The sequence below is a fragment of the Barbus barbus genome, assembly GCF_936440315.1.
Source record: "Barbus barbus genome assembly, chromosome: 44".
Taxonomy (NCBI): domain Eukaryota; kingdom Metazoa; phylum Chordata; class Actinopteri; order Cypriniformes; family Cyprinidae; genus Barbus; species Barbus barbus.
In genome coordinates this window covers 15,102,730-15,128,867 of record NC_136722.1, presented here as the reverse complement: position 1 = coordinate 15,128,867, position 26,138 = coordinate 15,102,730, and the positions used below count along the sequence as shown (strand labels likewise).

General features: G+C 36.6%; 2 protein-coding genes across 4 annotated transcripts; one reads left to right on the top strand and one right to left on the bottom strand.

The window, feature by feature from the left end:
- Positions 1-120: 120 nt before the first annotated feature.
- On the bottom strand, positions 121-5,430 carry LOC306863566 (N-alpha-acetyltransferase 50). Of its 2 annotated transcripts, none has more exons than XM_079406982.1 (5): positions 5,077-5,430; positions 3,205-3,341; positions 2,155-2,274; positions 1,857-1,923; positions 121-1,660 (listed from the first exon to the last, which is right to left on the bottom strand). In XM_079406982.1, the coding sequence occupies exons 1-5, from the start codon at positions 5,082-5,084 to the stop codon at positions 1,483-1,485; spliced, it is 510 nt and encodes a 169-aa protein (XP_079263108.1). In that variant the 5' UTR covers positions 5,085-5,430; the 3' UTR covers positions 121-1,482. The 2 variants fall into 2 exon arrangements, with proteins under 2 accessions (XP_079263108.1, XP_079263109.1); XM_079406983.1 differs by having other exon boundaries at positions 3,205-3,338; positions 5,077-5,191.
- Positions 5,431-11,832: 6,402 nt separating this feature from the next.
- Positions 11,833-25,556, top strand: LOC306863367 (V-type proton ATPase catalytic subunit A-like). 2 transcript variants are annotated; one of them, XM_079406660.1, is made up of 16 exons: positions 11,833-11,943; positions 13,326-13,418; positions 13,765-13,893; positions 14,000-14,214; positions 14,573-14,710; positions 14,794-14,945; positions 15,786-15,948; positions 16,024-16,132; positions 16,224-16,346; positions 16,441-16,555; positions 16,705-16,768; positions 16,901-17,104; positions 17,204-17,298; positions 17,393-17,564; positions 23,853-23,970; positions 24,268-24,465. In XM_079406660.1, exons 2-15 carry the CDS (start codon positions 13,337-13,339, stop codon positions 23,943-23,945), a joined length of 1,854 nt encoding a protein of 617 aa, XP_079262786.1. In that variant the 5' UTR covers positions 11,833-11,943; positions 13,326-13,336; the 3' UTR covers positions 23,946-23,970; positions 24,268-24,465. The 2 variants fall into 2 exon arrangements, with proteins under 2 accessions (XP_079262786.1, XP_079262785.1); XM_079406659.1 differs by having other exon boundaries at positions 23,853-25,556.
- The last annotated feature ends 582 nt before the right edge of the window (positions 25,557-26,138 follow it).

Here is a 26,138-nt window from a genome sequence, read left to right as displayed (position 1 = left end):
GGGACGTGAATGTTTGTTGTTGATGTAGTTTTGTGGACTTTGTAACCTCTTAAAATAAAATTGGCTACCAAAAATACAGGATAACATTCATGTCAACAAAAATAATGAAAAACGAAAAATAATGCAAATAGTAATTTTTATTTAGAGGTTTAAAAGTCATACAATATAGAGCTCCAGAAAAAGATAAAATTTTCCAAAGAAAGGAGGAACAAAAACATGCTTTTACTACAATGGAGAGGGCATGTCTCCTCTGGCATGCACTGAGTCAGGGCTTTTCCTGGGATCTGGTTCTTTAAGTCCTATTAAATAACTTGTAGAACTAACCTGTAACACTCCCACGTTGTGTATGGGAAATAGGTGGTGGTCAGTGAACATCACTGAAATGTAACTGTTGTATTGTGGGAGGATTTATTTCTGCTGCGGTAACAAGTGAGAAGCTAGGATTCAAATGTAGAAACACTGGCAGATGATGGAGAGGGGGAAATGAAACGTTCACATCAAAAACACTACTAAACTAACTTCAGTCCCGGTGGACTAAAAAGTGATTAGAGAACCACATTCACTGTAAACAACGCAACGGTCAAGGCCCATAAAAAGCCATTCCTGTTTGTTATCTGAAGCCTTACCATCTCACCAGCAGCATTACTGCAAACCCTAGAAAAAGCCCAGACTCAATCCACAAATAAAACAAAAAAGAAAAAAAGATGGGGATTTTAAATAATGGGCTGAAAAACAAAACATTCACAAACAAGTGGAGTTTACTCCGCTTAACCTCCCCCTTACTAAAACAGTTGTACCGCTCTCTTGTTCGAGGGGGCTTTACGCTCCATTTCCTCACTAGTTTAGCCTCAACTCAGACTGAGGCGGCTGACATCACAAGGAGACATTGCATCACATGCAATCCTCCAACATTGCATATTGCCTGTATGGTGAAGCAGGAGGTCTCAGCCACCAGTAGATTCCCTTGCCGTGTGTCCGAGGGCTCAGGTGGCTGGGTGATGGACTTCTGCGGATCCCACATGCCCCTAAGACGATTCAAACAATCACTCCAAGGTTGCCAGCTGGGGTGTATCGAGTCATATTTGAAAAGACTTTACCTCTTTAGTTCTATCGTTTTGTCCGAGCAAAGCTATGTCCCCTTACCTTAAACAAATCTAAAACAAATGCAAACTGTATGCTTTGAAAACATAACCTTCACCATGTCAGATCAATAAGTAGCCAGCAGCTTTTTGGAGCACTTATGAATTCTGCTTGAAAACCTCCATGTAATTTCAACTCTCTAAATGATGAAACGAAAAAAAAAAAGAAAAAAAAACAAATTGAGGGGGGACTAAAGTTTTTGCACAATAAATGCAGCAAATACGTCATTGACTTTTTCTGTCTAAAATGTCCTCTGAAGAAAGTGGTGAGTGTGTCAACCCTGGGGCATCTGTTACAGTTCCATTTGGGGGAAGAGACCAATCTGGTGTCGCGCTTCGACCCCTAGTCGGCTTTCTGCAGCTCTCCTGCTGGAGGCGCACATGGGCTACGCAGGCTTTTCTGGAGAACATGGGCATCTGCTGGCTCTATCCTCTTGTAATAGTTCTTTTTTGTCTCGATGATCTCAAAGCCAAATTTCTGGTAGAAGTCAATTGCAGACTCATTGCTGATCTGCACGTGACTGCGGAGACATGAAAGAGAAAGCGAAAGCATGTTACTTTAGCATAGAGAAGACTCCTTAATAATTATTCAGTGATTAATTTTCCAGCAGACTTGCAATTATGTGGTTACTTGAGTTTCAACATTAAACATTATGTGAATGAGACACAGATGGAGGTTTCACGACAAATAAAGCACAAGACTGTCTTCAGACTCACAGGTAAATGTTGTCAAAAGTGCCATCCTTCTCACAAATGTTCAACACATGGTTCAGCATTTTTGTTCCTTCAAACAAACATGGCAAGATACATATCAGTAACGGGAAAAAGTGCAAAGAACAAAATTCAAACATCACTGCTCTAGTGGATTATACAAATCTTCATGTCAGGCATCACTCAAAGACAATAATCTGATTATGCAATCATGCACTCAATCCAAAGGAATCTAAACCCTTTCTGCCCTTTGAAAAAAACGAGGACACACAAGTGCATAAAACATCCAGAAAAGTGATCTTACCTATACCAAGTCTGCGGTAAGGTGCTAGGCAACCCAGGGTCATGATGTAGAGTCGCTTCTGGTTCTGAGAGTGATCCACTCTACAGCACACGGCACCAACTGCGATGTCGTTGAAATACGCTGTAAAAGGTTCAAACGGTTAGCAGGAATCTATTTATACTACCCACATGAAAAAATACTACAGTAATTTATAGTAAATACTAGTGTTTTTAAACCATACTATAGTAAAGTACTTGAATGAATTTGTTGTGGTGATTCTATAATTGCTGTGGTAATATAACAACTATAGTAATATAAACAAATTACTCTACCCAATACTAAGTTTTCTACAACTAAAGGGTATATTATACTACAATACACTAGTTTACTGTAGTAAAAACTAACGAATACTACAGTATTTATTACAGTTTATCAGTTCACTACTAAGTATGCTGTAGCATTCATTAATAAAGTGTTGTAAATACTATAATATTTACAGTATAATACACTTTACTATTGTATGGTTCAAAAACACTACAGAATTTACTAGAAATTATTATAGTATTTTTTCATGTTTGGGTAAGCAAGTTTTTTGTTTTTTTTAAAGAAATTAATACTTTTAGTCAACAGGGATGCATTAAATTGATCAAAAATGATAGTAAAGATATATATAATGTTACAAAAAAAATCTAGTTCGTATGCTATTCTTTAGAACTTTCTGGAGTTTTTGTCAAGAATGTTTAACATTCTTGCAGCAAATTAGCATCTTATAATAATATCTGAAGGATCATGTGATATTGAAGACTAGAGTATTCGGCTGCTGAAAACTCAGCTTTGCCATCACAGGAATTAATTACATTTTAAAACATATCAAAATAGAAAATAATTTTACTAATATTTTACAATATTACTGTTATTACTCTATGTTTGCACAAATAAAGGTAGCTTTTCAAAATCATAAAAAAAAAAATCTTACCAACCGAAACTTTAGAACAACATTTAACATATAACCAATATCAAAACTATCAACAGGAAGTCAGTACAACAGTAAACAGTAGCTTTGATTCTTACCTAGTTTGGCGAGTTCTCCTACTTCAAGGACATCTTTGTAGAACTTGTCGTTGTAGCTGACAGGGAAGATCACTTGGTTCAGACGCTTCAACTGTTTGATGTTGTGGGGTGTAACGTCCCCCAACTCGATCCGGCTACTAGAACAAAAGCAGAACGGTCAACTAGCTGTGCACAGACTCTACACATCAGAAGAACATACAGCCTCTAAAAATACAGTAATACAGCTTTACTAGTAGGGATGCACAGTATATTGGTACCATACCAGTTATCAGTCGATATTGATATATAGCAAATGTATGCATGTTTATAATTTTTCCTATTTTAACATTTAATTACCTTTGACATTATGTAACAGTCACTTTTTAAGTAATTTAAATAACTAATGTTTAAATCTCAAAACGAATATGCAGTTTTTACAGTCTATCAAGTTGTGATGCCTAAATTACATTGAGATGAAAAGTAACCGATTTATTTTTGTTTAGACCAAATAGCATAGAAGTTTAATATCAGCCATAATTAAATTTTTGGCTTATCACTTTTTTTTTTTTTTAATCAAAGTGCATCCCTATTTACTATTTTCTTTCTAGTTGGTGACATCCAAATGGTGCACTCACAAAAATGTCTTGGGTCAACTTGACAGTAAACTAGCAATGTGTATAGTTGGTATTTATAGGTCAGCATGCTGAAGGCCAACACCAGCACCAACACAACAGCTGCTGGTCATGTGCTCACCGCTGCCACAACTAGTATGAGGTGACAGGAGAAAAACACGGACGCTAAATATGGTTTACAGAGGATGACCATTACTACTACACAACAAAACCTTGTGATTCGAGATCATCAACTCAAAATGCATTGTTTTAAATGACAAGTCTCCCATTTTTTGGGTAAAACAAAAATCATGAAATTTCATATAAATACTATCAAACAGGCTTCTAGACAAATTCAAACTGTTAAAGCAGTGGATCCCCATCCTTGCTCCTGGGGCCCCCTAAAAATACACATTTCAGAGAGTTCTCTAATCAAACACACCTGATTCACATCAGAGACCTGTAATGGGTGTGTCAGATAAATGTGTACAGCTGGAGGCCCTCCAAAAACAGGGTTGGGTACCACTGTGCTAAAGATGTAAATTTTATACTGAATTTAAAATAATACTTAAGATGAAAGGTACTTAAAGAGAATTAAACAAGCAGCATTCTCTCATTTTATCTTTAAACATGGTCAAAGCAAATTGCAACAGTGTCATAACGCAACATTGTATGCTATACATATTACGATACATGTATTATTTTATACACCATACTTCAAGTAATAACCTTTATGATGTGCCTTAAAAACCATATGAACTTGTCATTTTCAGTATGCTATGCGGCTAAGCTCACTCCATCACGTGTGTCACATCTTTCCGTTTTTACATCAAAATATTCACACATATTAACCTCAACATGACAGCAATAAGCTTTAATGGCAAACTAACGGCCCCAGGATCCATGAGAGCTCATTTCAGAAAGATATAAGCGTGGCAGGCTAACCAAGATAGCAACTTGAAGACTGACTCAACATTTTCGGATTTAGATTCGACACACGATCCAGTTTGGCACGGACTTAAGTCGTGCCATTTTTATTGGCTTTTGCTTTAACCCTGACGCTAGATTATATGAGGCATTTTAATGCGTAAAAAAAGAGATGGCAATGTCTAAATGCTGGGTGTGAAAATGCGGCGCAAATGTCTCTCCTCCACATTAAGCGCGCAGAGAGCTAGCAGCTAGCATTAGACCAACTCCACTGCCCCCCTGCTGGAAAAAAGAGAGAATAGAGAGGGGAAAACTTTACTTGAGATGAAAAGACCCTTCGTAGTTGTTTACTCACCCTTTCATGTTGAAGAAAACACGTTTGTTGTGAGGGATACAGGGGCAGTTGGCGGTATTTGGCAGTCTAAAGGGGAATTTGGGCAGAGTTTGGGATGTGATCCCCTCCACATGTATGTTGCTAGCACACTAGCTAAGCAGTCCGCATTTGCCTCTGTGCTGTGGCCGACGGTTGCCAGGTCTTTTTGATTAAATCCCCTCAAACAACTTAAATTAGATTGAGAACATAATTAAAAGATTTTCTTGCCGTTTGGAAATATAACTCATTTACTATAATAGTTAATGTAATTTGGATAGATGTGAGCATGTATTCAATCCTTGGAGATGCATGTAAGTAAGTAGTCGCTGGTTGATTAAAAAAAGGATTTGGCAACACTAGTTCTGGGAGGCTGCTTCTGTCAACCTTCACCACTGACAAGCAACAGGAAACAGAAAAACGGGAAATTGCGTTAAAGTAATTTTATGCCTTGAAAATACAAGTCCCGCCCTATTATATTAATCTAAATAAATGTTATTATTTTAAACAAGACTTATTATTATTAAAATAGATTTACAAAGGTATCTTCCTGTACACTGTGTAATAAAATACATGAATATGTACTATAAAATTTATCAAACTTAAATGAAGGGATATATATATATATATATATATATATGAGTCAAATAATTTAACTCAAATTACATTTAAACACAAGATTTTTTAGTGTTCAATTTTACACAGTATAAATAAAAGCTTAAGTTCTGTCCTTTGAATGATTTGATTGAATGATAAAACGTGTCTAGTGTTTAGATGTTTTTATTCAGGGGACAAATACTTATATAGCTTATTTATCTTTCTAAAAAAAATCTGAGGAGCTCCAATGGGATAATTTGCAATGTAGGCAAAAAAAACATGATGCTTTTAACATTATTTGTGGAAGTTCTGCTCTGCCTCAAAAGTACAGATACATCCAAGGGGTCAAGGTTTGGTTAATATAGCCCTATTATGCCATAACTACACATTGCTGAAAAGAGCAAAATGTATTTAAAAAAATACTTGTTTAAAATGCTTTTAAGATGTTTGACAGTTAGGTAACTATGCACTACAGCTTCTTGTTGCAACTCTAAACTTTAAATGTGACAAATAAATCTAATACAGCTCTAAGCCATCCACAATGTGATTGCAAACCCTAAATATTAACACAGAAAGCACAATAATGTACCCAGTATTTCTTCTCCACCAGTGGATACATAGAAAAAAAAAGAACTATGACAATAAACAACATGACTTTTTTGTATCATTAAAGACAAAGTATCTTACAAAATATTGCAAAATAAAAATACCCCCAAACAGTGTTATGTAATCAGGTGACTTTTTCAAGAAACTAGTAAAGCAATAATGCACGACTTTTCAATTTACAAGAAAATGTCTGAGTTACTTTTTCCAAACATAACATTTGTAGTTTGTTTGTTTGTTTGTGTGAGTTGAACTTTCTTCTCCTGCATTCTACTGTGCAGACATGAATTTACATGTGAATTTACTTCAGCATGAGGCTTGTTAATTTCACTTCTGGTGTGAAAGGGTTTTTAAATTTGCCAAAAAATACTACTTTTTATATTAAAATCAAACAAGCAAGCCCAGCCCAGATTTAAAAAGTTATGTAACGCATTACTTTCCATAAAAAGTAACTAAGTAACATAATTATTTAATATTACAATGCATTACTTTTAAAAGTACCTTTCCTCAACACTGCCCCAAACCTGTACATTTTAATGAATCATGTTAAACATTATTGCCTTATAAAGAAAAAAAAAGCATTGTCGTGTCATAAGGAATTGAATAATGAATGTAAAATACGCTAATATTCTCTGACAATGTTATGGATGTGACTACAAACTGGCAGCAGAACTGCATGTTCCTCAGCCACCACAGGCAAAGATGGTGGATTTTTCAAATCCTGTCTATCTTATGCCGACTGAGCAACCACTGAGATGAGTGTCAGTGTTAATGCGGAGCTCTCACCAGGTATTGTAGACATCCCTGGATATAATAAATTGCTTCCATTCTATATCGCATGATATTCTACATTGGCATCACTGAATGAAACATTTTCTTCTTATTTTCAGTCTTTCAATTTCTTTCCGTAGTTCTTTTGTTTCCTCAATGTTTAGTTTAAGTAAGCTTTCAAACACTCTTTCCAGGACTTCATAATCTTTTTGACTTTGTTCAAGTTTCTTAGTAAGCTCTTGAATGTGCTGAACTTTATTCTCTCTGAACTCATTAAATTCCTCTGCTTGTTTTCTGGCTTCATCTTCATGTTCCTTCTTTATATCTTTCATTTTCTGCTCATATTCCTTTTTGATTTTTATTACGTTCTTTTTCTTCTTTTTCTTTTCTATCTTCCTCCTCTTTCTCTCTTCTGCTGATCTCCCCCACTTGCTCTCGTTTAATCGATCGTCGATCTTCTATCATTTTCCTCCATCTCTTTCTCTCCTCTTCTCTCTTACTTCTCTCCCAGGCTTCTTTTCTCTCTCGTGCCACCTGCTCATGATGTTTTTGCAATTCATTTTTCTTTTCGTCAAGTTCTCTCTCTTTTTGGTCTCTCTCTTCTCTCTGTATCTCTCCATCGCTGTCTCTCCTCCTCTATTTTTTGTCTTTCTTCCTCTCTCTCTTTTTCAGATTTCTTTTTTTTTGAGTACCACATATGTTCATACGTATACTTGTTGAACCTTCTGCTCTAACTCTTTGATTTTGATCTTCATTTCACTCAGTTTTTCCTTTAGCTCATATCTGACTCTGTTCTCTTGAGCCTTTATATACATCTGAAGTGAGTAGTGTTCTGTTTTAATGCTCTCTATACATTCCAACATGTCAGAGATCTGTTCAAATTTTCTATGGTCCTTCAATCCCATTACATTGTAATGAACTCCATACAGACTAACTGTTTGAGATTCTGTGGTTATCACAGAATTTCTCACACTTTGGCCAACAGTGAGATCTGTAGTGAAGAGCACCATGAAGAGCTCTTTGTAGTAAAATATCTTCTGGATTTTCTGTAGTTCTATTTTGTCTTCATCAGTAAGTGGACCAACAGGAATAATGAGGAGGAAAATATGAATGCCAGAATCACAGAGAGACACACAGCGGAGAGTCTGACACATCACTTCCTCTTCTGAGAGCTCAGTGAGAGCTGGAAGCTCCACCACAGTGATGTGCTGTCCATGTACCTTCACCTCTGTCTTTACACAAACTAAACTAGACTCTCTCTGATGTGTGGATGAAGTTTTCCCTTGTAACATATCGGATACGGAGCTTTGAGCTTTGTATTTCTTCCACACAGCACCAAGTTCAATTTTGCTTTTACAGAAGCAGAGGCTGAAAATGAAAAACAGTTTAAGAAACAGTTGACTTTGGTCCTTAAATTAACAGTTTCCTTAAACAACATCAATATGAAATACTGCTAAATATAATTAGTAAACAGATTACATAACATTCTACTTATGTGAAATCAAGTTACGTTAAGTTTACGGACTCACTGTTCAGATGGAAACGCTCTGGACTGTGCTTTCTTTTACCCACTATAAAAGAACACACCTGAAGCTAATCAAGGTTTTTTCAGTCATATTAGAAACATTCAAGCAGGTGTGTTGGAGCAGGTTGGAGCTAAACTTTATGAATACTTCAAGAGTTTTTAAAGAAATCTTTATTTATTCTTATTTTTATATTTATTTTTATTCTGTATTTTTAGTGAATAAATTTCTAATCAATTTGTTATTTTTAAGTGACAGTCTTCCATATACACATATCCATATAACTTTCTCTCAGTTGTTCAGTTCACTTATTTGTTTGATAGTAATGACTGAAATTAATACAATAAGTTGTAATGTCAATGGTTTAAATGGCTCCCATAAACGTACAAGTTTTTTTACAACTACTGCAACAAAAAAAGATTGACATTGCTTTGATCCAGAAAGCTCATTTGTGGATGGATGATGTTCATGGATGCAATAATGGGTTTTGCGAGGTGGTCTCTTTTGCTGCGACTGACAATGGAACTAAAGGTGTTTTGATAACTGTTTGAAGACATTTAAATATTTCCATTTTAGACAGAAATGGTGATAATGCTGACAGAATTGTCTGTACATCCCTTTATGAAAAGTAATTCTCCCTGATCCTAACTGATAATCTGTTGTTTCTGCTTCAGTTGTTTGCTCTTTTCTCCTCGTACAATCATGCGGTCCATTGTTGTTTTTGTATTCATGTGTTTTTTGTTTCTTTTATTGTACAGTTTGCCTTTTAAATAAATAAAAAAATTCACAAAAAAAAAAAAACCTCCACCATCATTTCCCTTTTTATTTCCTTCTTCCTTCTCTTCCACTCTGACCACTGATGCACTGATTCCTTCTTCTGCATCATCAAATACCTCACATTTGAGAAACTCTTCATATTCATCCTTTACCTTCTCTACTCTTTGAATGATCTCAGAGTAACATGCTGGTTGTCTTTGATCAAACTGGATATGTCCTCCTCCACACTCCTTTATTAACTGATGCATAGCATTATTCTTTATCACAGAAGCCAGAGAGGAGCTCAGAGTCTCTGTATCAGTAGTTAACACTATTGTGCGTTTAATTGCCTTGTCACTGAACTGTTTCAGTACATAATTCACTCTTCGTATGTCATCCTCAAGTCATTATGCTGTAGTACGAGTATGATCGCATGAGGTCCTGGATCAGACAGATACACACACTTTCTCGTAGAAATCTGAATGTGGTAGAGGTCTGGCAGTAGAAGATGAGGATCATTTATGACAGTGATGGGTCTGTCCACCGGTCGTTCTCTAACTCTCTCTGTGTGCTGCTCTATATCAGCTGAAGGTGTGTCACTCTTGTATATTCCCAGGATGCTGTTTCTAACTCTGTTGTTTGCCAGTGCATCTTTCTCCAGCAAGACAATCCTCAGCTCACTCACTTTAGCACAGAACACATCATGCAATGCCAAATCACTGCAGCAATCATCACTGAAAAATCTAAATCAAATATGCAGCATTCAGACAGCATTAATGTCAGAATTAACATACATTTAAAATAAAATTAGACTGAGAAAAGACTTTTTGTGTTATAACTGCATTGTGTGAGCAAAAATCATAATTTTTTAAATCTGAATCTTGAATAATTTTTTAAATTTTGACTTTGAATCGAATGTGTAGTACACATTTAACAAATTTAAAACTGTAAAGTGAAAATTACCAGGAAACATAGTTGAAATGATAGCTTTAGTACTGTGATTGAGTACAGAGAGAATAGTGACTTACGTCCAGATGTCAGTAAAATTATTCTTTTCAGCGTGTATTTGGATTGAAAGCAAGAGTGTTTTATGAGCGCTGATTATGCAGTGGTCAGAGGTTTAGCGATTCTGAATGGATCCGTATATTAAAGGCAGGCTTTAGTGGTCTTTGGCGTCTCCCTGTGGTCCTGTTTGGTATTGCAGCTTGATTTGTGCTAATTGAAAACTTTCATTTAATTATTGATTGATTGATTGTGGCACTATACATACATTGTGAATTATTAAAAAGTACTTATTTATTTAATATAAATATTTTTTTTTCCACTTCAAGCACTGATTCTGTTTCAATTCTAGACAAAACCAACCAGAGCACAAAATAAACACACAATAAAACAAACACACTACTAAGGATAAAACTCAAATTTTTGCATATTAAATTCAACAGATTTATTGCTATTTTTACCCATTGTAGACATGATTTCATCCACATTGCCTTCAAGTCTTCAAACTGAATGAAATAGTTTTACAGCATAATGTAGAAAACACACCTGTAGGAGCATGAATGCATAAATCAAACCTGTTTGAGCCTCCCTAATACTGTGGGTTTTGAACGTCATCTGACAAACCCATTTCTTGTCTTGGAGTCTCTACAAATAAAGGCCTGAGTCAGGTGTGTTTGATTAGACAGACATACAAAACTTGCAGTTTTGGGGACCACTGTCATAGGGAGACCGGGTATGGTTGTAACATGGGGAGAGTTGTAACAAGACCATTCCCACCTTTCAGGGATAAGCTAGGAGTCCTATGATAATTTAATTATTTACCCACTTCCCCCGATCTTATATGAATGGTTGTCAAGGCTGTAAATAGATGTATGCAGATTTTATAAAGAAAAAACTTTTTTTGACCAAAACTCTATTTTGCTTAGTACTTAAACTGTTGCAGATTAAATCATCTAATTTACACTAGAATAAATTGTAGATGCTCAGGCATAATGTGATGTCGTAATGTCCTGTCGCTATCAATCTGCTGTGTTGCAATGTGGAGCTTCTGTCACCAAAACAAATTCCTCATATGTGCAAACATACCTGGCAATAAAGTTCATTCTGATTCTAACTAAATATTGGATGACAGGGGTGGGGTAAGTTGTTACATATTTTAGCATTCCCTTGCATAGAACTGAGATCTTTCATGTTGTCTATATGGAGCTTTTTCGGCAGCTCAAAGCCAAGGAAATGTGGGTAACATGAGCCCTATGCAGTTTCTGGATCCACCAAGCCTGCACTCTAGGGTTAAAAACATTGGTTTGACACCATTGTGAATCTGATTGAGAAAATTCATACATAGACACAATCTCACACACAAAGTTACACAGATTGTTATACCATACCATGAATATTTATACTTACTATCTCGGGGTAAATCACACAGAAGTAACAGTCTTTTCTTCACACAGTAGAGGCGATAGAGAGTTTTCTGCACGCGCTGTTCACTCCGCAGAGGGAGAGCCTGCAGTGACTGAATGAAGTCAGCTGACTGTTCTCTTTCCTCACGTCTCATCTCACCAAAGCATCTGGACACAGGACTGTCTCATTATCTGAGGTATTTATACATTTTTAAATGATAATCATATAGTTGTTGTTTTTTTTTCCCACGCTGAGACCACTGTATTGCAGACTTGCTTGGTTAATCAAACAGAAAATATGGTTTTCTCAGATTCTCTTTGTAATTTTTTTCTTTAATAATCATATTACAGATAATTTTACTGATGTACATTGTGTGTTGTGTCGCTGAATCTTTGCTCGCTTGTCCTCTGCATGCCGCTCGTTAACATTGCATGTTTTTCCATGCAGCACTGAGAATAATAATAAACAACTTGGATGCTAAACAGATTGCTGGAGAATTTCATTATATTATCTATATAATAATTTCAAGTGTCCACGAACACATGAGATGGATCACATTACTCGCTTTAATTGATAGGAGACAAAAATTACCTTAGATTTTCAGCAAAGGTCAAATTCTGCGTCGTGATCATGTGATCATGCAGCAGCATCTTCCAGCTCGATATCCAGTGCACATAACAGATCTTTGAATACATCTGGTCTCTGGAGAATATATATTTACTATCCTTTATTTAATCCTCTCATCTTTGTCTCTGTAGATATGATTGTATTTGGGATATTTGATGCCCAATTAGGCTATACGTAATAGGCAGCTTACCAAGTTTTGACACTCAGCCACTGCCTGCTGTTTTCCAGTTAACAACAGCATACTAGATTTGCAGACCACATGTCCGTACAGTTTTGTTCTGTACTGACAGAACTCTGATTTGATCATATTTAATACCAATTGGACCATTCGTCCCCAGTAAACCCAGATGTCATAGGAACATCACGTGATTATAAATGAACAAAAACCTAACGTTAGTTTGCTTCCTCTTGAAGTTCTTGAGGAATAACAAGAAATATGGCTATTTTTATGAACGAAGGTGTCCGTGTCATGCGTTGTTTTTACAGAACATTTGGGGTGTTTAGTTGGCTAAAAAGGATTTGTTGTGTCATAAATTGGCAACACAGTTTTTCCAAATTTGCTCAACTGTCTGTTTTCCCGACTTCCTCACATGGTTTCTGTTTTACAGTCAGTGTCATGTGCCCCTGGTCATGTGACTGTGTTCCATGTTAGTCCTACATGTAAATGTTGTATAAATATAAATTGGCTTTTTTACACAATATACAACTTCTTGTCCTGGAAATTTCTATTTTTACTACTGAAAATCATTCTGAAATATACATGTAAAAGGAAACATGATAACTGAAAATTAGTACATTAAACACATTTATTAATTTTTAAACATATTTAATCCATATTAAATATATAAATGAATCACAATAATAAGCAGTTTGTGTAAGTGAGCAGAATGTTCAGAAGTGTAGAAATAAGAATAGAAAGTAATTTTTTTACTTTTTATTTTATTTTATCAGACACATTCAAAATGGACTTCTCCAAGCTTCCCAAGATCCGAGATGAGGAGCAGGAGGGACAATTTGGATATGTGCATGGTGTATCTGGACCTGGTTAGTAGGAAATTAGATATCATAGTTTTTATTTTATTTTATTTTATTATTTAGAGTTATGTTGTCACCAGAGCTTTAGATTTTTTTGTTTTATGTTTTTTGTGTTTTTGTTTAATCATTATGCCACTAGAGATTTAGATATTTAATTATATATATATATATATATATATATATAATTGAACAGTTAAACAATAGCTAAGTAAAAAAAAATCTAAATTATTTATATATATATATATATATATATATATATATATATATATTCATTTTTATTTAGCTATTGTTAAAATGTAACTGCTCACAAGTAATTTTTGATGATCACATTACTTACTCACTAATTGTGTTATAGTGGTGACGGCCTCCAGTATGGCAGGAGCTGCCATGTACGAGCTGGTGCGAGTGGGCCACAGTGAGCTTGTGGGAGAGATCATTAGACTGGAGGGTGACATGGCCACCATTCAGGTCTATGAAGAGACATGTATCCTATTCTTACCTTAGTACAGGACATACTTTCTGTGGTTTACGTTGTACACAATGCTTAGAATCTGTTAAATAGTATTGTAGTTTTCCTGAGCTTTCATCAGCTGGTGTGTCGGTTGGTGACCCTGTCCTGCGCACAGGGAAGCCCCTCTCTGTGGAGTTAGGACCAGGAATCATGGGCTCCATCTTTGATGGTATTCAGCGTCCCCTCAAAGACATCAATGACCTCACCAAAAGCATTTACATTCCTAGAGGAGTCAACATTGGTGCCCTTAACCGTGATCTGAAATGGGAGTTCTCTCCATCCAAGAGCGTGCGAGTAAGTGAAAGATTAGTTTTAAGTTAAGATACTGAATTATTGGTGTTTGACAAGTTTAGTTTTGGTTATGATAGTTGTGATGTTTTTTTTGGGTTATGATTTAACATCCTTTCAGGTTCCAAGAAGGCAAATCACTTTAGGCTTTAAGGGGTCATTTCATGAGTATGTAATGTTTTGCGATTTAAAAAGATCATTGTACTATAAAATCTTAGAAACATGACAGTTTGTGCTATTCCTGGCTGTGTGTAGCACCTAAAGCTCTGCATATATCCCAAATATATAACCTCTTTTAAAGAAATAAGTGTCAGGTGATTAATCAAAAGATTTATCGATTTTAAGCTGTTGCTTCTGTGTCCAGGCTGGCAGTCACGTCACTGGAGGTGATATCTATGGTATGGTGTTTGAAAACTCTCTTATTAAACACAAAATACTGTTACCACCAAGAAGCCGAGGAACTGTCACATACGTAGCACCACCAGGAAACTATGATGTCTCGGTGAGGCTAATAAAATCTTTTTCAAAAACAGTAAAATGACAATAACTGTGACACAGAAGTCAATGGGAATGTGTGTTTGTCAGGATGTGGTGTTGGAGTTGGAGTTTGAGGGGGTAAAAGAGAAGTACACCATGATGCAAGTGTGGCCAGTGCGTCAGGTCCGGCCAGTCACCGAGAAACTTCCTGCAAATCACCCTCTGCTGACTGGTCAGCGGGTACTGGACGCCCTCTTTCCGTGAGTCACGCTGTGTGAAATGATTCCCTTGGAAATTAAGAAAAAAAAATGATTTTAACCATATTTTTTCAGAAGAATAGACACAATTTTCAGATGATATGATGGACAAATCATGTATTTCTAAAGCTTAATTTCCCCCAAAGGATTTTGTTTATAATAATAGAGGACTTTTCATAAACATCAACCAACAGAACTGGTAGTGAATAAATTTAAATAAATATTTAATTATATTTTAAACATTGCAGAGATACACAGATATACTCTACCATTCAAATGTTTGGGGTCATTTGTTAGTGTTTTTAAAATAAGTCTCTTATACTCCCCAAGGCTGCATTTATGTGATCAAAAACAGTATTATTATGAAATATTACAACCCTTTGATAAAAATACAACAGTTTTTTTATTTTCAATTTATTTTCAGCATCATTACTCCAGTCTTCAGTGTCACATGATCCTTCAGAAATCAATCTAATATTCTGATTTGCTGCTTAAAAAACATTTATTGTTATCAGTGTTGAAACCATTTATTCTATTTAATATATTTGAGGAAACCTTGATCCATTTTTTCAGGATTCTTTTAAATTATATTCTTTTGTAATATTTTACATTTCTGTACTGTCATTTTTGATCAGTTTAATGCATCATTGCTGAATAAAAGTATTAATTGCTTTAAAGGGTTACTCCACCCCAAAATGAAAATTTTGTCATTAATCACTTACCCCCATGTCGTTCCAAGCCTGTAAAAGCTTTGTTTGGAACACAATTTAAGATATTTTGGATGAAAACCGGGAAATGTCTGGTAGTTGAACATCTTTCGACTTTCACTGTTTTATTTAACAGGTGTGTGCAGGGAGGGACCACAGCCATCCCTGGTGCTTTCGGTTGTGGTAAAACTGTGATCTCTCAGTCCCTGTCTAAGTACTCCAACAGTGATGTCATCATTTATGTGGGCTGTGGAGAGCGTGGTAACGAGATGTCTGAAGTACTCCGAGACTTCCCTGAGGTAAACAGCACTGTCATTGTACCAACAGCAAAAACAATAGATGGTACAGTGATTGACAGTTCTCTTACCCTATAGCTGACCATGGAGGTGGATGGGAAAGTGGAGAGCATCATGAAGAGAACAGCCTTGGTTGCTAACACCTCCAACATGCCTGTGGCTGCCAGAGAAGCTTCCATTTACACAGGTTTATTCAACATTTGATACAAAAATAATGTGTTTGATTTAAAACTCAAGAAGCTGTGTTGTCCTCAATAATGGGTGTGTATTCTATCCAGGAATCACGCTGTCTGAGTATTTCAGGGACATGGGCTACAATGTGAGCATGATGGCTGACTCCACCTCTCGATGGGCAGAAGCTCTGAGGGAGATCTCCGGTCGTCTGGCTGAGATGCCTGCTGGTACGTGTGCCGTGACCATATCTCAGTCATGACAGCAAATATTATAAAGTACAAATTATAAACTAACTTTGTGCTGGTGTGCTTGTGTTCACAGATAGCGGTTATCCTGCCTATCTCGGAGCACGTCTGGCTTCATTTTATGAGCGTGCTGGTCGAGTTAAATGTCTTGGTAACCCAGAGAGAGAGGGCAGTGTGAGCATTGTGGGAGCGTAAGTATATCTGTTGGACTTGTTTAAATGCTTTTTCAGACTCTTCTTTAGACTCAATCATTTGCTTTTGTAAAGTTTTGATTTATTATCTACGACTGCTGTTGTCACTGTCTGCAGACTCACTGAAGCTTTTTTGTTTTAATTTGCAGTGTGTCTCCCCCTGGTGGTGATTTCTCAGATCCTGTGACATCTGCTACTCTTGGTATTGTACAAGTAAGTGTAGATTTCCTTCACACAGCAGTCTTAACACACTGGCTCATAGCAGAATAACATTATTTGTTCTTCTTGCAGAAATAAACGCTCCTTTTTTGTTATTGTAATCCTTCCATTCTTTCTCACTTCCAGGTGTTTTGGGGTCTGGATAAAAAGCTGGCTCAGAGAAAGCACTTCCCTTCAGTGAACTGGCTCATTAGTTACAGCAAGTACACACGAGCACTGGACGAGTACTATGACAAGCACTTCCCTGAATTTGTGCCACTGCGTACCAAAGCCAAAGAGATCCTGCAGGAAGAGGAGGACCTGGCTGAGATTGTGCAGCTTGTGGGGAAGGTGGGTTTGTGGGTTCATGCATGTTTACTGTTTGTATACATCACTTTTTGTGGTATTATTACAGGTATTTTTCAGTGCTAAAGCACATTTATTTTTTAGGCATCTTTGGCTGAAACGGATAAGATCACACTGGAAGTTGCCAAATTAATCAAAGATGATTTCCTGCAGCAAAACGGATACACGCCTTATGACAGGTATTAAGCTGATTTGAAACTGAGGATCATTCAACTGCTTTGTTAAATGACATGCGACAGTATGGATCTGAAATGCTCAATTTTTCATTTTCAGGTTTTGTCCATTCTATAAGACGGTGGGTATCTTGTCCAACATGATTGCGTTCTATGATATGGCACGTCATGCCGTAGAGACCACTGCACAGAGCGACAATAAGATCACCTGGGCCATGATCCGGGAACACATGGGAGAAATTCTGTACAGGATCAGTTCCATGAAATTCAAGGTACAGGATGTAAACATTGTTTGTGTTTTAGTCTCCCATGATAAAATGAATCATGCCTTGATTATGTCTAAACCAGTAGACTCCAAGTCATTTTTATAAAATTATTTTAACAAATAATTTTATGTAATTAAATAAACTTGCAGCCCTTTTGGAAGTTTGCTGAGGTTCCCAACTAGTGTCCACTTTTACTCTACCACTTGATTTATTATGACATCCATTATCTTGGTATGCAAATAGCTTGGTTCCTCTTTCATAGTGATCATTCACAAGTCTTGTGAACAAGCTAAACAGTGCAGTTTAATCGCATTATATGGCCAGAGGTTGAATATTATGTCTTAATATTATTTTTTTAAAGCTAAAGTTTGTTCTTTTTGTGAAGATAAAATGCTTTGTTCTATCCGAACTTAACATGCTGCCAGCTATATTTTATTTTAGCAGTTAAATAAGTTGTCATATTTGTTTAAAATGTCTTTCAGACTTCCGGTTAGGCGAACTATGGAGTAAGACGTGTTCGCGAAAGGTCCCTGCAGAATTCCATTATTTTATGCGTTTATGCACATCTGTACTTAATATCGAGTGCCTGCAGATAATTGCGTCTATCGGTGTTGTTCTGTAAACTAATCCTGTGTAATGAAGATGAAAACTAAAGCCAATAAAGGCGGTAACGCACAGTCATCGCAGCAGCGGCCTGCTGCAGCAAGTACATCCTCGGATGAGCGTGACACAGCCGGGAGAGATGAGCGAAGTGAGCTCGATACGTCTTCAGCTGACACTCAGTCTCTTAAAGCTGAAATACTTTCATCGCTACGCAGTGAACTGGCAGAAATATTTCGCACTGAATTACGTTCCATGTTAGGCGATGACTTATCGACCATCAAAAGTGAGCTTCAAGCCGTGAAGGCGGAATTTTCTAACACCATGGTTTCGATGCAATCTGACATGTCGACACTGAAAAGTACGGTGAGGGATATGGAACAGTCTCTCTCCACCTGTTCAGATGATATCACGGTGCTTCAGGAAAAGGTTGACTCTCTTTCGGCTACCGTGGTTAAATTGGAAGGAAAGTGTGAAGATTTGGAAGCTAGGTCTCGTCGGAACAATATTAGGATTATTGGAGTTCCGGAAGACCAACTTCCTACTACCGCGGTGGTTTCAAAGCTACTTAAGGAGGCACTCAATTTTGATAAGGATATTATAATTGACAGATCGCATCGCACATTGCAGTCGAAGCCTACTCCGGGGGAGCGTCCACGAGCTATTGTGGCAAGACTTCATTACTACTCGGACTGTGTTGAGGTTCTACGGCGCGCTCGTGAGATGAAACAGTTCAGAGTTGGAGATACGAGAATATCCATCTTCCCTGATCTCACTGCAAAAATTGCACAAGCCCGATCAGCCTTTAATGATGTCCGTCAGCAACTTCGCTCTATTCCTGGAGTGAAGTTTGGATTTCTCCATCCAGCGAGATTGCGTGTCACTTACAACGGGGTGGAAAAACAGTTTAGCTCGCCGGAATTGGCTAGAGTTTATGTCAACACCATCAAGCCTCCACAGAACGAATAAATTGACTTGAGAGTAACTAAGTGTGTTCTTGTCACCGGAGTAAGTTAATCCTTTAATTTTAGCAATATGCCTGCTCTAGTCACTGGACTTGACAAATAGTAATGAGGTTTGGTTTGCACACTTTCTGAGACTGTTGAAGTGTTCCACACAGGTACAAATTCTAAATTTGTTTAATGTGATTAGAACTCAAATTGGGTTCGTATTTTCCGTATATGTTGTACTTGTACTGTTATTGGTTAAAGCAGGCTTTCTGTTGTAATATTTGTTTATCTGTGCATTTTCGTTATTAATATTACTTAATGGGATATTCTTCAGGTCTCGAGCTTTTGTTTTAGGGTTTCTAATCGTGAGCAGTAACTATGTTATGGCTCCAGTTGGAGTCGGCACGAGTTCGCATCGTTTGGGGATGTGGATATTGGATGTGCTTTTGGGGGGTGGGGAGGTGGGTGTTCTGGTTGTTCTTTGGGGGGGGGGGGGGTTTTCGCCCCCTTGTTTTATAGTTTTTTTTTTTTTTTTTTTCCCCTCCTTTCTTCCCTCTCAACAGGAGGTGCACTTACACATTTTCCCCCACGCAGAGTGGTTTATAGTAAAGTAAATGGCTAATTTAAGATTTCTTTCTTGGAATATTAAAGGAATGGGTAACCCCATCAAAAGATCAAAGATATTCTCCCATTTGAAAAGGTTGAATACTGATGTTGTTTTTCTACAGGAGACACACTTTAGAAATCAAGATCATCTGAAGCTTAAGTGTCCCTGGATTGGGGACGTTTTTCATTCTAGCTTCAATTCAAGAGCTAGAGGGGTTGCAATATTAATTAATAAGAGGGTTCAGTTCTCTTCTGCTAAAGTAATAGCTGACAAAAATGGTAGATACTTGATTGTTGTTGGCACAATATGTCAAACCCCTGTGCTTCTTGTTAATGTATACGCACCTAACTTTGATGATCCAGGGTTTATTAATAAATTATTTGGGATCCTTCCTTCACTGAATACTCATTTACTTATCTTTGCTGGAGATCTCAATTGTGTAATTGACCCAGTTATGGATCGATCCAGTTCCCGATCAGTGACCTCCTCATCTATGTCTAGGTCAATAACAGAGTTTATGACCAGAAATTGTTGCATTGACCCTTGGAGATATTATAACCCTCAAGATAAGGTATTTTCTTTTTTTTCGCAAACCCATCAGACATATTCTCGCATTGATTATTTTTTTATAGACAGCTCCCTAATTACTAAAGTAAAATCGGTCCTGTACCACCCTATTGTTATTTCTGATCATGCCCCTCTTACTATTGATATGCAGTTGTCTGTACAGCCACGATATTCATCACCATGGAGGTTAAACTCTCTCCTTTTGTCTGATGAAAAATTTGTTGATTTTATTTCAGCCTCCATTGATGATTTCGTGGCTACCAATCAGGTTGGTGAGGTCTCTTATTCACTATTGTGGGAAACACTCAAAGCATATCTTCGTGGCCAGATTATTTCTTATTCTGCACATTTAAATAGACTTCGTACTACAAAGATACGTCAGCTTACTTCTGACATATTTAATATTGATCAGCAGCTGGCCAGTTCCCCCTCACACGTCCAGTTTAAACAGCGTCTTGACCTGCAGGCTGAATTAGACCTTATTCTGACAAATGATGCAGAGCGGCTTTTATTGCATTCTCGTAGTACTTATTACGAACATGGTGATAAAGCTAGCCGTCTCTTAGCGCATCAGTTAAAACATCAGGCAGCTTGTCGTTTGATTCCACAGATTCAGGACTCAATTGGTAATTTGATATCTGATCCTGAAGAGATTAATTCCATTTTCAAATCTTTTTATGCTACTCTATATACATCTGAAGCCCCATCTGATACACAAGGTATGACTTCTTTTTTACATAATTTAAACGTCACCACAATTGATTCAGCTGATGCCACAACTCTTGATGCCCCTTTAGACATTAAAGAAATTATTCTGGCAATTAAAACTATGCGCCACAATAAAGCTCCGGGACCTGACGGTTTTCCTGTTGAATTTTTTAAGAAATTTCAGAGTAAATTGACCCCCCTACTTTTATCAGTGTACATGGAGTCCTTAGAGCGTGGTTTTCTACCAGAGACACTTGCACAAGCATCCATAATTCTCCTTTTAAAAAAAGATAAGAATCCTAAGTTATGTAGTTCCTATAGGCCTCTTTCATTGCAAAATGTAGATGCCAAGATACTGGCCAAAGTATTAGCTTCTCGCCTTGAAAACATACTTCCAAAAATTATATCGGAGGAACAAACTGGTTTTATTAAAGGGAGACAATTATTTTTTAATGTTCGTACACTCTTAAATGTAATTTATTCAAAACACTCCTCGAAAACACCTGAGGTTGTGATTTCATTTGATGCTGAAAAGGCATTTGATCGTGTGGAGTGGGGGTACATGTTTGCAGTGCTTAAAAAATTTGGGATTGGGGACAATTTCATTAAATGGATAAATCTTTTATATGATTCCCCTCAGGCTAGTGTGCACACCAATAATATTAGGTCCAGTTATTTTCGGTTGGGACGGGGCACACGACAGGGGTGCCCACTTTCCCCTTTACTTTTTGCCCTGGTCATAGAACCCTTATCAATAGCTTTGAGGTCTTCCCCTCTGCTTAATGGTGTGGTGCGGTCAGGTATCGAAATTAAGTTGTCATTGTACGCAGATGATTTATTATTATATATTTCTAACCCAATTTCCAGCTTTCCAACTATTTTATCCAAATTAGAACAATTCGGCTCATTCTCTGGTTATAAAATAAATTATAATAAAAGCGAATGCTTCCCTGTTAATTCATTGGCTATGGGTCTGATGCAATCAGATGTTCCAGTTAGACTAAGTATATCAGGATTCAGATATCTTGGCATCAATATTACTAGATCTTTTCCCTCCCTTCTAGCTGCTAACTTTCTTCCTTTGTTGGAGCAATCAAAGTCTGATTTTCAGAAATGGAGCAGTTTACCCTTATCATTGATTGGTCGTATTAATGTAGTGAAAATGAATATTTTGCCCAAGTTTCTTTTTGTTTTTCAGTGTGTTCCTTTCTACTTACCTAAGCATTTTTTCAAATCTCTCGATCAGATTATTACTCACTTTTTGTGGGGTGGTAAATCTCCCAGAATTCGAAAATCACTGCTTTATAGATGTCATCTGAGTGGTGGGCTTTCGCTACCCAATTTTATGTTTTATTACTGGTCAGTGAACATTCATAAGTTAACATATTGGTTCAGTTCATCCACTGCACCTTGGTGCAGATTGGAGGCCAACTCATGTACATCAACCTCTCTCTTGGCTTTACTTACTTCTCCTCTATCTTTCCATGTCTCCTCTTCTCTAACGCATAGCTCAGTAGTTGTAGCTGCAGTTCGGATCTGGTGTCAATTCAGACAACACTTTAAATTTACTTCTGCTTCAACACTAATGCCGTTACTGGAGAATCATATGTTTCCTTCATCTCTTACTGATCCTATTTTTAAGCAATGGCATGCAAAAGGTATAAGATTTTTTCAAGACCTGTATAGAGATGGCACATTTTGTAGTTATGTACAGCTTTCCTCTGAATTGGGGTTGCCAGAATCTCATTTTTTTCGATTCATGCAGGCTAGACATTGCTCTGCTACTTTATTTCCTGGTTACCCAACCCTGCCCCAGGTACAGGTATGGGAAGAGTTACTACAACTTAACCCTCAACACAAGTCACAAATTTCAAAAATCTATGGCTGTATTTTAAGCTTAGATGATTATTCACTTACTAAAATTAAAACCGCATGGGAGTGTGAGTTGGGAGAAAGCTTTGAAGATGAATGGTGGCTAGGTGCGCTGGACAGAATACGCTCGAGTACAATTTGTGCTCGTCTCAACCTGATACAGTTTAAAGTATTTCATAGGATCCATTTCTCTAAGGCCAGATTATCTGAAATCTTTCCCAATATCGAAGATAGATGTGACCGATGTCATGCATCTCAGTGTAATTTGAGTCATATGTTTTTTACCTGTCCTATGTTGCAGAATTACTGGGTTAATTATTTTACCATTATGTCTAAGGTGTTACAGGTCAATATAGACGTATGCCCTGATCTAGCAATTTTTGGGGTACCAAAGATCTGGTCTCAGTTTAATTCTAAACAACTTGATATTTTAGCCTTTACTTCATTATTAGCTAGGCGCTGTATTTTACTCCGCTGGAAATCTAAGAAACCTCCAACTACATCTCAATGGCTTGTGGATACCATGTCTTTTCTTAAACTGGAAAAGGTTAGATGCTCTGGGAAAAGTAATTTCTTTAAAAAGTGGCAGTGTTTTATAAAGTATTTTAAGTCTCTTAACTCCTTGCCTTCTAATTAATAGATGCACCCCCCCCCCCCCCCCCCTTTTTTTTTTTTTTTTTTTTTACTTTTATTTTAATAGTACTTATTTAGTTTCAATAATGATAATGTATTTCTGGAAACATGATTGTGGTTGAGTGATAGTATTTGTATATTCAGATGTTTGTGTGTACACTTATCTGAACATTATCTTTACTTCTGTTTCTATTTTCTATTTCATTTTTATTTTATTTTATTTTTATTTATTTTATTTTTTTTTTTGTAAAAAAGAAAAAACGGATAATATGTAACAGTTTGTTCTGTAATAGTGACTGTTTTACAATAAAAAGTTTGAACATAAAATGTCTTTCAATGTCTGTATCTGTATTTCAGGACCCAGTAAAAGAGGGTGAGGAGAAGATCAAAGCTGATTACGCTCAGCTCCATGAAGACATGCAGAACTCCTTCCGAACACTGGAAGACTAGTCTGTCCTTAGCCATCATTCTCAGGGCAGGGCAGCAGAACCCCACATCCCCCATACGCACACACTCAATGTCCTTTTCCTATGTCTTATTGCTGTCTAATACATTCCGCTGCTTTTTGTTCATCTTGTGGTGTTATAGATGATCTAGTGTTCTTGAGGTGTCTCAAAATACCTTTTGTTTGTGTGTGTTTGTGCATTTGTGTATATGTGCAATCTGTATGATCCTCTGCTCTGCCCCAGTTCTTTATATTTTACAGATCATCTTCTCTATAGATGTTATTAAATAACTTGATGTAATTATTGTTCTATTTTTATCTGTACAGAAGACTGGAAGATATGACTTCAGAGATTCACTATATTTACTGCTGGAATATTTACAGTTTCAATGGTCGCCAACATATTTCTTGTTGTTTTTGGTATGGATGTTTATAGCAGTATTGTCCTGTATATTTCTTTGAGGACACTTCCTCTTCATTGTTCACATGAGTCCTGGAAAAATATAAATAAATATTGATGAATTTACAAGTATTGTGAATACCAGTATTTAAGTGGATGTGTTTTGGGGTCCTGCATTTTTAAATAAAATGCTTTTTAGTAGTTCGTTTTAACCAAATTTATTTGGTTAACAGGCCTTCAGCCAGATTATCATGGCTATTAATATGAAATATGTGGAAATGATTCCCAAACAATGTAAAACTGATGCCCTACTTTCAAAATATCTTTTTATTTCTCCACAAATGAAGATATTTAACTGTCACCCTTGTCTTAGTCATGTGCTCATCGTTTTACACTTGTTTTGAGGTATGTACTGTGTAAACAGTGCTTTAAAAATAAATTGGGTGGTGGTGTTTGCAACTTTTTCATCACTCTAGAGAAAGCAGTTCCTCAAGTATTTCTAACTTTGTGCAAGTCATTGTGCAACCAAGAACTATGCACTTCTTACCAATATCATATGAGCTGGCATGACAAAATGGCATATCATAAAAGTGAATAATTATTCCCCATATTTATAGGGTTAAAAAACTGTTTTGTCATAAACTTACATCCATTTTAACATCTAGATTACAAATGTAGCTATTAAGATAGGAATGTCTCCGATTTAGTACCTGCATCTGTACTATTCATCCAAACAATCGATGGGTCTATTTTTATGGCAGTGTTACACCTTTCTTCCATTTCTTACCCTTTAAGTTTGGTTTGTTCTCAGAGGTTGATTATCATGTTCATGCAGAAGTGTCTGCATTTAAATGCAATCTATTTACAAGTATGTGTGCATATGAATGATGTCGGTTTGTTTAACTGGTCTTACTGCATTTTCTCATCTTGAAACTGGAATGTGCCTAATCTAGTTCCCTGCCCTGGTTTCTTGTCTATACAGTTCTAACACTTACTAGTCTTATCATGTGTTTCACAAACTGTCATAACTAACTTGTGTCTATGATTAGGTTGTTTGACTTTATCTTGTTACACATATTAAATGTCATAGATAAATCTAGCCTTAAACTGATATGACCTTAAGTGTCAGAACTTCATTAACCAATATAATGTAGTCTTTTAAGATTCTTGGGTCTTTTAATAAATGTTCTCTGACTGAACTGGTGCAAGAGCACTATAAAAGGTTAGAATTTCCATCATTTCAAACTAATTTATAAATCGAAATTACGAGGGGTTTGTTTGCAAACTTATATGAAAATTCCGAAATGTTTATATAAACATATACACTAGGCCTATAGCCTACTTTATTTGTAAAAAGATAGAATAGTATTTTGAATTCTGAATATGTAATTAATAAAATATCTACAATAAATGAATAATAATATAAATATACGTCTAAAATAAATTAAATATTTTGTCAACTTCTTAATTTTTAATAAAATATAAGCGTTATAGCCTACGTAGTTTAGATAAATAAATAAAAAAAAACTGAAGGAGGCTCCTTGATGTCATACGTAAAATATGAAAATACAAAAGTGTGCTTGTTCTCAGCGGCGAATGGCACGTTGCTTCATGGGCTGGTAGATTCTGACTGTACACCTGTTGCCAGGTGTGAGTAGGACAGTCGTAGCAACCGAGACAGACAATACCGCAGCACGCGAACGACACTAATCACTGCTGTCTGAAGTTTATGGGCATTTGGAATATCTGCCACGATTGAAGTCCATGATAACCTTCTCACAACCCCAGTTTGGAAACG